At 47.8% G+C, this 12,737-nt stretch overlaps 1 protein-coding gene across 5 annotated transcripts in view; it reads left to right on the top strand.

Annotated features, from left to right (window-relative positions):
• The window catches only part of MYO19 (myosin XIX), a 33,511-nt gene that overhangs the window by 1,531 nt on the left and 19,243 nt on the right, over positions 1-12,737 (top strand). For 4 of the 5 annotated variants that reach the window (XM_070478598.1, XM_070478599.1, XM_070478602.1 and 1 more), the window contains 4 exons: positions 629-782; positions 5,205-5,343; positions 5,673-5,821; positions 7,238-7,351. In XM_070478598.1, coding sequence (XP_070334699.1) covers positions 771-782; positions 5,205-5,343; positions 5,673-5,821; positions 7,238-7,351 — 414 coding nt within the window. In that variant the 5' untranslated portion in view covers positions 629-770. The remainder of the gene's footprint in view (positions 1-628; positions 783-5,204; positions 5,344-5,672; positions 5,822-7,237; positions 7,352-12,737) is intronic. The other variant, XM_070478600.1, reaches the window with a different exon arrangement.

Raw genomic sequence — 12,737 nt, 5'->3', positions numbered from 1 at the left:
CACCTGATCAGTGCTCCGAAATGGATCATCCATCCTTTTACTAACAGTATTTCTCCTCTAAATGAATATTCAGATGTGGACTTCGTAGAGTGCTTTCACCTGATTGACCTTCACAGCCGCTCCCTGCAAAAGTAGCTTTTATTATCTCCATTTTTCAGATGAGGAGTGAAGGTGGGCAGGGAAGGTGAGGTGGCTGATCGCGTGAAAGACTGAGCTGTGGTTTCTGTCCCACACAACTGCTTTCCTGGAATATCAAGAATTGACTCCAGCCTCCCTTCCCCACCGAGGACTGGCTATACTAAGATGGAATATTTCTCTGTGCCTGAGAGGCTTCTCTGCCTTCCAGTGTCCTCACCCTCCGTGGCACACTGGCCCAGAAGATTGCAGCCCCACCCCAAACCCTGTAGTGAAACTGGCCGTGAAGGAGCCCCAGGAGGCTCCGGAGGCTCTTGTAAAAGTTTCGTTCGTTCCCTAATTGGCAGGGGGCAGGACAGACTCTTCCTCTCTGCCCAGGCTCGCCCTGGGTCTCATTTTGGTTCCTGATGCTTGGTGGGAGGAGCAGGACTGAGTCACCTTGCAGAAACCCTCATCACTTGTATGGGCCCATATCTTCTCTCTTCTACCATAGGCTCTGGGGTGGCTTGTCTCAGAGATTCCTTGAGAGCTGAGCCCTTCGCAGGACCCATGCCCCAGCCTGTGCCCCCATGACCAGGTGGATAGCATTCCTCGTGCCCACGACCCAGAATCCTGGCTGACCACACTGAAGCAGAATGCTCCAACAGGTAAAGTCCTCACCCTAAGACAACCCAGACTCTCAAGTACCTAAGGCAGCTCCACCTCTTTCGTTTACTGGAATGATGCTTCGGCTGCCCTGACCTGGAAGGAAGGGAAAGACCCCTTTAAAGGCCTTTCTTCTTTTCTGTCTTCAGATAGTCACTTTGGTGCCTTTTGTCTGCTGCCGAGAAGCTCTTCCTGATACCTAATTTGAATCTCTCCTGTTGTGGTTTTTAGCTCTTTCCCTGGGATGGGTAAGACAAGCTGGATGAGGGAATCCTTGGGGTGTTTTGGTGACCTTACAAACCTGACCCTGTGAGGGAGTCCTGAGAGATGCTCCTCACAGCCTGAATTGTAAAGACAAGTTGGAAGCCTGGGGCTTCCAAGAGGAGGTGGTCTTTAAAGCTGAGCCTTAAAGAAGTAAGAGTTGGGACTTCCTTGGCAGTCCAGTGGTTAAGACTGTGCACTTCCATCGCAAAGGGCACTGGTTCAACCCCTGATTGGGGAATTCAGATCCTGCATGCCACATGGCTCAGCCAGAAAAAAGAGTAGGGATTAGTCAAGTGGAGAAGGAAAGTAAGCAGTCCAGGCAAAGAGTCAGCTGGTGCAGAAATGTGGGAGAAGATGACCAATGTGGAAGTAGATAAGAATTCTGATGAATGGATCACAGGGAACATGGGTTGCTAATGGAATGTGAACCCCACCCTTTATGGCAGGCCTCTGCTGCTAAAGGCTCCTATGGCCCCGGACCTGCAGGATTCCAAATCACCCTTCCCTGTGGAGCCCCATCTCCTACCCATATCATCCTTTACTTGCAGCTCTTGGTCCAAAGAGAATGCCAGATACTAGCTGAATTTTTTTATTCACTGAGTGTTGCCACTGGGCCATGGAGAAGGAAATGGCAACCCATTCCAGTATTCTTGCCTGGAGAATCCCATGGACAGAGGAGCCTAGCGGCCACAGTCCATGGGGTCGCACAGAGTCGGACACGACTGAGCGACTTAGCAGCAGCCACTGGGCCAAGGCAGATGTTTACGATGATTCCTGGACTGGTGAAGTCCTAGGCGAGGAAGGCAGGATAACTGAATGTGAGGTCAGCCAGCCTCAAAGGAGCCCTGGTAGACTCTACTGCTTGACCTCTTGATCCTTTGGCTCGTGAAACAGGCTTGAAGGCCAGAGAGAAGCAGGCAGGACAGCTACCTGCTCCAGGTTTTTTTTTTTTTTTCTTGCGGAGGGAACTTTTTTATTGTCCATTTCTAACTTCTCTCTCATTTAAAAAACAGTAATGTATATCAGGGCGTCCCTTGTTGGCTCAGCAGTAAAGAATCCACCTGCAATGCAGGAGATGCCAGTTCGATCCCTGGGTTGGGACGGTCCCCTGGAGAAGGAAATGGCACCCTACTCCAGTATTCTTGCCTGGGAAATTGTATGAACAGAGGAGTCTGTCAGGCTGCAGTCTGTGGGGTCACAAAAGAGTCAGACATGACTTAGCAACTAAACAACCACCATGTTTATCATAACTGTACTAGCAGCTGCTCCGTGTTGCTCTCTTGCTTTATAGTAAGCACTATACTAAGCATTTTACACATATAATTTTGTTTAGTACTTGAGAAGGATACAGTATCACATATCCAATGCCATTATACCACCATTTTGAAGATAAGGCTCAGAGCAGTTAGGTGACTTATTCAAGGTCACGTTCATTGCAATGATGTGGGAAATACAGATAAGCAAAAAGAACATTACAATTACCCATAATTGTACTGCCCATAGATAACTGACATTTTAAAGAATATCCTAAATTTTTCTCCCTAAAAACTTTTAAAACATTTAAAGATATTATTCTCTTGGTAACCTGCTTTATTCAATTCTAAGGTGGTACTATAATTTAAGCTACTATTTGGACACTTGGGTTTTTTGGTTTGTTTTGCGATTGTAAATGTTTCTATATACACAGAACATTCTTATGGCCTTTACGTAGTATCATGTTCTAGAGAAGAATTACAGGGTAGTTTTAAGGCCCTTGGTATGAAAAGTGAAAGGAAGTGAAGTCACTCAGTTGTGTCCGACTCTTTGCAACACATGGACTGTAGCCTACCAGGTTCCTCCGTCCGTGGGATTTTTCAGGCAAGAATACTGGAGTGGGTTGCCATTTCCTTTTCCAGGAGATCTTCCCGACCCAGAGATTAAACCCGGTCTCCTGCACTATAGGCAGATGCTTTACCTTCTGAGCCACCAATATATTATTGCATAATTAGAAGAGCTACTTTTTAACAGAATAATAATAGCAAACTTTTGGTGGCAGAAACCAGATGTTTTTTCTAAATACTTTATGTGCTTGCTAGTATCTATGAGATCTACCACTGCTACCACTAATCCCATTTTACAGATGAGGAACATTGAGGTGCAAAGAGACTAAGACACTTACATAAGATTCTGTAACTAGGACATGGTGGAATCAGGATTCAAACCCAGGCAGTCGAGCTTTCAAGTCCAATTCAGGAGCCATGATACTCAGCTGCCTGTCTGGTTGGATCAGATCTGTTCATAAATTATGGCTGGGTGTGAGTGATTTCCTTTTTCCACTAGGGTAGAGGGATTTGCATGCACACAGTCACGCTCTGACCTCAGCAGTCGATCCTGAAGATGAGAGTCTGCCTTGCGCATGCATTGTGGTGGGCCTAAGTTCAGAGAACAGGCAGCGTCTTTGGAAAGAAACTTATCACTGGGCCTCTCAAATGACACTTGCCACTTTTGCTGGAGATTTTTGAACTCTAAGGTTCACTGGTCCCATTAGAAACCCGCACATAGAACTTCCGTGATAGTCCAGTGGTTAAGAATCCACCTGCAGGGGACATGGGTTTGATCCCTGGTCCAGGAAGATCCCATATTGCCATGGGCGACTAAGCTCTTGAGCTGCAACCGTTCAGCTCTTGAGCTGAAGACCGGTTGCCCTAGAGCCCATGCTCGGCAACAAGAGAAGCCGCTGAAGGGAGAAGCCTGCACACCCCAGCTAGAGAGTGGCCCCTGCTCGCCGCAACTAGAGAAAGCCCACGCACAGCAGTGAAGACCCAGCACAGCCAAATAAATAAATAAAAATTTCGAAAAAAGAAACCCACACATGTTATATCATGACCCCTTCCTCCGAAAGCAGATTTCAGCCAGGTTACTGCCTGCTCGCTCACACACCTTCCCTGCAGCTCCCTGGGAGAAGGGAGAAGTGGAATCCCAGGAGGAAAGTGGGGAGAACTTATATAAAGCGTTGGTATCGGGGATGGGCAAGGGAGAGGCAGAAATGGCGTCTTCCCTCTGGTGCTTGTTCTTGACCTCATCTGACTCCTGAGCCAGGCCTGCTCTCAAGTAGACCAGGGCAGCAGGAGCTAATTAATTAGCCAGGCTAAATTCAGTCCCAAGGGGCAGATGATGAAGGCATGGTACTACCTCACAGCTGATTTTTCACCTCAAGCTGATATCGTCTCTTTCCAAAAAGGCCCAAACCCTGGCTCTTTCCCTTCGCAGTACCCCGCACCTCGGGCCGGGCCTTACCCCCGCTGGCCCAGCAAGGCCGGGCACCGAGTCATCTGAAAGCTGAAGCACACGGCAGGGGAGAAGGGATCGCATTTATTGATTTCCTGAGTGCATGCTTTCCTGATGGCTCAGCGGGTAAAGAATGCACCTGCAGTGCTGGTGACAGAGGGAGTGAGAGTTCGATCCCTAGGTCGGGAAGGTCCCCTGGAGGAGGGCATGGCACCCCACTCCAGGACTCTTGCCTGGAGAACCCTGTGGACAGAGGAGCCTTGCGGGCTACAGTCCACGGGGTCACAAAGCGTCGTACACGACTGAAACGACTAACACTTCCACTTTGAGTACATTCTCTGTGCAAGGCACCAAGAGCTTTGCTTTTTCCCCCCGATATTTATTTGGCTGCATCAGGTCTTAGTTGCTGCTCCCGGGGTGTCCATTGCGGCGTCTGGTATCTTTCCTTGCGGCCCGGAATCTCTGATTGTGGCGCACTGCATCCAGAGCACACGGGCTCAGTAGTTGTGGCATGCAGGCCTAGTTGCTCCGCAGCAACGTGGGATCTTAGTTCCCCGACCAGGGCTCAAACTCACATCCCCAGCGTTGCAAGGCAGATTCTTAACCACAGTTTCACCAGGGAGGTCCCCAACTAAGTGCTTTCCATATCTCTTGTTTTTCTTCCAAACAACCCTGTGCATTGATTCTATTTCCCTTTATTGACAAATAAAGAAGCCGCCGCTTAACCTCAGAGAGGTCAAGAAGCTTATGGAGCCTCACAGGTCTAGTAAATGGCGGAGGTGCAATTTGAACCACCAGACTGTGATCCCAGAGGCCGGTCTTCTGTCTCCTGTACAAGCCCTCCCCCTGACGGAGCTGCCGGCAGGTCTAAGTCCCGTTTCCCCCCCCCCAAGGCTGATGGTCACGGTTCAGGCTCTGATGCCCACGGCGGGGAGGCCCTCAGGGAAGGCCTGCAGGAGTTCCTGGGTGGGGAGGCCTCCCTGCAGCAGCTCGATGACCTCACCAAGGTGAATCCTGTGACTCTGGAGACAGGTATGCACCCCCCGCCCACCCCACCCCAGAGGGGTGCGCCTTCTCCCAGAGGGTGTTCGGCTCTGCTGCCTCGGGCCAGACCAGACTCTGGACAGCCAGGTGGGCTGCTCCAGCCTGGCAGCTGCCCCCAGGCTCCCAAGCACAAGCTTTGCTCCAGATGTGGGGTTCATCTTAATTAGATCTTTCTTGTACCTGCTCATCAGGGAGCAGCTGGCATCTCATGGCTCTTGGCTAATTGCAGAGGGAACTCTGGTAGGTGGGGTGTTGGTCTATACGTGCGGCTCTGTCTCCGTCTGAGCCAGGGTTTGCTAACAGCACCCCTGCCTCAGTCCTGAGGTGTCTGCAGGCCCGGTACATGGCTGACACGTTCTACACCAACGCCGGCTGCACCCTGGTGGCTCTGAACCCCTTCAAGCCCGTCCCTCAGCTCTACTCGCCAGAGCTGATGCGAGAGTACCACGCTGCTTCTCAGCCCCAGGTGAGACCCCCCGCTTCCCAGGGAATCAGGGCTCCCCCTCCTGTCCCTGGCAGCTTCCCTGTCCTTATCCGTGTCTTCATCAGCTGTGGTGTCATTCAGAGCCTACTGGGGCTGTGACCTGCCCACCAGAAGCTCACAGAAGTTTGCCAGGAGGTGCAAAATGAGAGACAAAGCACTACTTGCTTATTTTAGAACCTAAATAAGTAGGTTGGAGCCTAAATCAGTATTTACTGATTTTGGAACCTAAAATAGGGACATGGACAGATTTTTTTTTTTCTCTTAATTGTGAATTTATTAGTAGGAAAGAATTTCCAAGGGCACATTTGTGTATTTAAAAACCACTTTTGGGGGAAAAGAATAAAATTACGTGTGGTAAGGATTGCCTTAGAAAATTCAGCACATGTTCATCTCCACTGATTGGGATGAGGGGTAACTTCTTAACACAAGTGGGGATGAAGCTGGTATAGGCAGGGAACAGACCAGTTGATGTTGAGGTCTGTACCACAGCTGAGAGAATCCACAGAGCTGCTTCAGCAGGGTGGGAGTGGGGCTGTGAACGGAGCCTGCCATGGGGATGAAGTTGGGGGAGCTGGGTTTAGGAAGGTGAGACCAGCGGCTGAATAGTTGGAGGCTTTGTAACGGTCCAGGTGAGAAGTGGGTGGGGTGAAGGCCTAGAGAGAGATTGATGGTTCTGACAGCATCCAGAACGACGCCCTCCTTTCAGGAAGCTGTAGGCAAGCGATCATTGCAGGTCAGGCAGAGCCGCACTGGGTCTGCGTGGACTAACCCGACTCATCCAGGGTTCGTGTCTGAATGGGAAGCCAGGGAGGTCTGACCTGAGAGCCCATCTTAGCGACTGCCTCCTCAAAAGCAAAGCCACGTGCAGGTCCCTGCTGTGTCCTCAGTGCCTGGCTTGATGCCCAGACACTGAGGACAATTAATCCTTGTTGATGGAAAGGAGAACAGTGACATTGGAATCCAAATCACACAGATGCCTTTCTTTGCTCAGTGGCCTTGGGAAGGTTATTTAACCCATATGAACCTCAGATTTCTCATCTATAAAATAGGGTTAGCGTTCCAACTAATGCACAGACTTCTTAGGCAATAACTGGTAAGAAAGTTCTTGCAAATTGCAATAACATAAAAAAAAAGCAGAATAAAACTACTGACATAAGATAAGATGGGAGGATAACATGTTAATGTCATAGACTGGTCAAGGCCAGCACTGCTTCCAAACTGAGAGAAGATGAGTGAGTCACACCCACAGCTGGGCCTCACATTGTTACTGCCAGGAAGTTTTTCTAGAGGAAGCCTCTACCACTGCTGTGGGCAGGCTCCCCATCGCAGTCATCGCTGCATCAACCACTCCCTGCAGACGGGTTTGCTCCCATGACCTTTCACCCCTTGATGTTTCAGACACTGAAGCCCCACATCTTCACAGTGGGTGAACAGACCTACAGGAATGTCAGGAGCCTGATCGAGCCAGTCAACCAGTCTATTGTTGTCAGTGGAGAGAGTGGTGCTGGAAAGGTAGGCGGGCCGCTTTCCTACCCTGTCAACTTCGTGACTGGCTGGACTGGCAGAGAGGCTGGGGTGGGGCTCCGGGGAATGTCACTCGTGGAGTCAGTGTGCAGCGCTGGGTGGGACCTGGGCAGGAAGTCGGGAGCCAGGGCTTCTAGGCCGGCTCTTGCACCAGCTCTGCCCTGACCCGAGGTGAGAGTCTTTTCCCCTCTGTGCCTTCATGTCCTCATCCGAGGACTCTCCCAGCTCTGACAGCCTTTGGAAACAAAAGTCAGCAGTTGTGGGGTCCAGCATAGCGTTGAAGAGCACATCGGAACAGTATTTAGCTCTTGCTAAATACTCAGTTCTTTCACATGTAAAATGGCAAGGCAGGAAGGACGGGCACGTGACTCACGGGGCCTTCTGTGCACGTAAGGCACTGGCATGCTCGGCTCATGGCAGCACTCCTCCCAAGCCGTGGGGGTTCCAGTAAGGAAGCAGCCCGCCTGCATCTCTGGGTTGCCCTTGATGCAAGGGCGGTGCGTGGGGCCGGCTGCGGGGAAGGACAGTCTCCTGTGTGGTCGTGTGGTCCCCAGGCGGCACAGTCTGTCCAGGTGACACGAACATCGTGCACGGATGGGTAAGGAGTCACGTGGCCGTCAGAGGCCTGCTGGCCCGGGCCTTGCCCCCTTCTTGTCAAGCCTCACCAGCCACCCCACCCTTTCCTCCACGTTACCTTCTCAAGGGATTCTTTGGACCGTAAACCCACTCTGTCTGCAGTCACCCATGAAAGCATTGCCAAGCACCGAGGCAGGTTCCCCTGGGCTAGCCAGTGAGGAGTGGCAAGGGGAGGAACAGAGAAGAAAAATGCAGCATCTGGTTTTTGGGGGAGGGGGCTTCCCTGATAGCTCAGTTGGTAAAGAGTCTGCCTGCAATGCAGGAGACCCCATTTTGATTCCTGGGTTGGGAAGATCCGCTGGAGAAGGGATAGGCTACCCACTCCAGTATTCTTGGGCTTCTCCTATGGTTCAGCTGGTAAAGAATCTGCCTGCAATGCAGGAGACCTGGGTTCGATCCCTGGGTTGGGAAGATCTCCTGGAGAAGAGAAAGGCTACCCACTCCAGTATTCTGGCCTAGAGAATTCCATGGACTGTATAGTCCATGGGGTCACAAGGAGTCAGACACGACTCAGCAACTTTCACAACAACGCTTGGCCCAATGGGAAAGACAGACAAGGAAGCAGATGAAGACTGCACGCTCTAGGGATGAGGCTAGGACTTGAGTGCAGAGGGGATCTTTGAGAGCTGTGCCAAGGCTTCTGGTGGGGTGGTGATGCTCAGCTTCTGGATGAAGCCCATTATCCTCCAGAATTGCTCTGGGGAGCTAAGGCCGGACCTGGCCCTAGACCCATGCAACCAGAGCTCACAAACCCTTCATTGAATAGCTGCTGTGGTCATGGGCTAGGCCCGGTATCTTTTTAAATTTTTATTTATTTTTAATAACTACCAATATAGTTACAGAGTTCAAAAATCGAGCAATACAATAGGGCTTACAGAGAAAAGTATCGACCCTGCCTCGTGTCTCTCAACCCTGTTCCCTATCTCCAGAGGCAGCTGCCTTCCCATCTTAGCAGTTTGTTTGGGTATGGCCATCCATGTTTCTAAACAACGTGCTTATGTAATTAATTACTGATTTTTCCCTTTTGAACCTTCTCTGTTCACTTCCTACTTTGATGACAGTTTAGCCTTGTTACCCTGCCCCCAAATGCATGTGTAATTGTCTTATGATTTCTAAGGAGGTTGACATATATAGTGCTCATTTACAGCTACGTACGTATTGTTCACAGCCAAGCACTGTAATATACTATGGCTATGTTTCCTGTCTTGTATGATTTTTACTTTCTCTCTACTTAATAACTGTCCCCCGTGTTTTCAGTTGTATAGTTTCTATATACCTATTCTTTATTATCAAACTTGTCACCAGAACCAGGAAACACCTGCCCGACTGGCAGGTACATCCGGTGCTTTATCCCCCTGCTGATGCCCTCGCTAGCGCTCTCACGTCTCCTGCTCCCATCCGGACGGGTGGCTGCCAAGGGCTCCTGGGGAGCCATTCCCTGGGAGCTGTCTGTCTCGCTCTGGGGATCCAGGCTGCCGTCTGTCCTGTGGTAAATCCCCTGCTGTCGGAGCCCAGTGGCTTCCTCCTCTGCTTTCCTGCCTTGTTCTAGTGGAGCATTTTCTTTAGTAGCTTCTCCACAAAGGTCACATGAAGGGCATATTTTGAGTTGTTGCACATCTGCAAGTGTTTATTGAGCCTTAATTTGACATGTTGGCTGGATATTCTGATCTCAAGTTGGAAATAATTTTCTTTCTGAATTTAGAAGTTATTTCTTTATATATTCTTTGAATGTTGATGTTAAAAGTACTAGTTCATAAGTGGCAGTTTGTGTTTTCTTTCCAAAAGTTCTTAGGGTCATCTTTTCTATCCATAGGTGTTGAAATTCACAGTGACGTGTCTTTTCTCACTTGCTGTGCTGGATACTTTGCATAGGTCTTTTTAACCTTGAGACTTATGTCCTTTAGTTTGGGAAAATGCTATATCTAATAATTTAATAATTTACACCTCTTGTTTTCTCCTTCTGGAATTCACATTAGTAGGGAGTTTGATAAATTGTCTAATATCCTATTTTTCTTACATATTCTTCTATCTCTTAATAATATTTGTCCTGTCTTCTGGGAGATATTCTCTAATTTACCCTTCAGTTCGTTTTAATTTTGAATCTTTATTAAGCATTTTAATTCTAAGAGTTCTTTCTTATTCTCTGAGTATTATTTTCCCCCCAGCATCTTGGTCTTATTTCTTCTCTCCTCTTTGAGGATCTTTCATGATTTGTACTTGGCTCCTGCCCATTTCGTTTCTGTTTCCTTCTAGTTCCTTTTCCTCTTTTGTTGTGATATTTGCCATTCATGTAAAAGAAGTTTACCAAGGAGCTGATAATCTTTGAATTCTGTTCATACTTAAGAGTAAAGCCTTAAGCAGCTGATTAGACTCTCTTATGTTTGTGGACAGGATACCATAAACATAAGAGATTATGAAAGAGTTTAGAAAGCTATCTCACCAGGGGTAGCTTTCTAAACCTGTGGGACCCTGAATGCCCATAACTTTTCTCATGAGCTTGTTAGTATCTCCAGAAAAGATTTCATCCAGTCTCTTTCCTGAGAGATGGAAACTACAGTTAAATGGAAATGATAAAAATTAAAAACATGAACAGCTCCTTTATGCTTATCAGCAGATTAGACATGCAGAAGAATACATCAGTGAACTTGAGAGTGGGTCAATAAAAATCAAAAAACAAAGAGGAAATTGAGAAACAAAGAAAAAAAGTGCATTCAGGAGCTTTGGTGCAATATCAAATGGTTTACATACTTGTAATTGGTGTCCCAGGTGAAGAGCGAATGTGGGTCAGAAGTATTAATAATATCCTAAGAAAATTACCAAAAGGGGGCAACCACAGATCCTTGTTCTTAAATGCGATTGAAAGGAGAAATAAAATCAAAATTAAAAGTTTGAGATTTGTACATTCAAGTACACGTGGAATTGATATGGACTCTCTTCTGAGCCTACTAGGACTTCCCTAGTAGCTCAGACGGTAAAGCGTCTGCCTACAAGGCGGGAGACCCGGGTTCAACCCCTGGGTTGGGAAGATCCCTCTGGAGAAGGAAATGGCACCCCACTCCAGTACTCTTGCCTGGAAAATCCCATGGACGGAGGAGCATGGTAGGCTACAGGCCATGGGGTCACTAAGAGCGGGACGCGACTGAGCGACGTCACTTTCACTTTCTCTTCTGAGCCATAAAACAAATCTCAATTTGAAAAGATTAAAATATAAACTGTGTTCTAAATATCTTTTGGATCAAAGAAGTGATCACAATGGATGTTAGAAAACACTTTGAACTGAATGAAAAGGAAAGCACAACATATCAAAATCTGTGCTTTAAAAAAAAAGGCAGCGCCTGGAGGGAAATTTGTTGTAGCTTGTGTTAGAGAACATGAGAAGCCTGCGCACCACACCTGGAGAGTAGCCCCACTTGCCACACCTAGAGAAAAGCCCACACAGCCACCAAGATCCAGCACAGCCAAAAATAAATGAATTGTCGCTGTTCAGTCGCTGTCATGTCCAACTCTCTGTGACCCCACGGACCGCGGCATACCAGGTATCCCTGTTCTTCGCTATCTTCTGGGGCTTGCACAAACACATGTCCATCCAGTCGGTGATGCCATCCAACCATCTCATCCTCTGTCGTCACCTTCTCCTCCTGTCCTCAATCTTTCCCAGCATCAGGGTCTTTTCCAGTGAGTCTGCTCTTTGCATCAGGTGATCAAAGTATTGGAGCTTCAGCTTCAGCATCGGTCCTTCCAATGAATCTTCAGGGTTGATTTCCTTTAGGATGGACTGGTTTGATCTCCTTGCAGTCCAAGGGACTCTCAAGGGTCTTCTCCAGCCCCACAATTTGATAGCATCAGTTCTTTGGCTTTCAGCCTTCTTTATGATCCAAGACTCACATCTGTACACAACTACTAGAAAAACCATAGCTTTGACTATACGGACCATTTTCAACAAAATGGTGTCCATAGTTCTTAAATAAATAAATGTTAAAAAATAAAAACACTAAAGTAGAAACAGAAAAAATTACTAAAGTAAATGAAATCAATGGCTGTTTTTTCTAAAGATCAATAAAATCAATAACCCTCTAGTCAGACTTTTTTATTGGCCATGAGGCACAGCTTGTAGGATCTTAGTTCCCCGACCGGGGATCAAACCTGAACCCCCTGCAGTGTAAGCATGGAGTCCTAATGACTGGACTGCCAGGGAAGTCCCCCTCTACCCAGACTTAAAGAGAGAAAATGACAAATTACACATGTCAGAAATGAAAGAATAGGCATAACTAAAGATTCCACAGATGAAATTTTTTCATTAACTTTATTTCAGTAAATTCTCCAGTTTAATGAAACGAGAGAATATTTTGAAATACGCAAGATGGCTGCAGCTCACACAAGAAGAAATATATAACCTGACTATCTAAATTTATGAGACAAATTTAAATCATAGTTAAAAATCTTTCCTCATAGAAAGCCCCAGGCTCAGGCGGCTTCACTTTGTGGATTCCTCCAAGTGTTTAAGACCCTGATGCTGGGAAAGATTGAGGGCAGGAGGAGAAGGGGACAACAGAGGATGAGATGGTTGGATGGCATCACTGACTCAACGGACGTGAGTTTGACCAAAGTCTGGGAGATAGCGAAGGACAGGGAAGCCTGGCGTGCTGCAGCACCTGGAGTCAGGAAGAGTCGGACACGACTCAGCCAACTGAACAACAGTTACAACCAAGTATTTCAGAAATTAATGTTACCAGTTCTG

Source organism: Odocoileus virginianus, chromosome 17, assembly GCF_023699985.2.
Source record: "Odocoileus virginianus isolate 20LAN1187 ecotype Illinois chromosome 17, Ovbor_1.2, whole genome shotgun sequence".
In the NCBI taxonomy this organism is placed as follows: Eukaryota; Metazoa; Chordata; class Mammalia; order Artiodactyla; family Cervidae; genus Odocoileus; species Odocoileus virginianus.
This window is presented reverse-complemented; position numbering and strand designations above follow the sequence as displayed.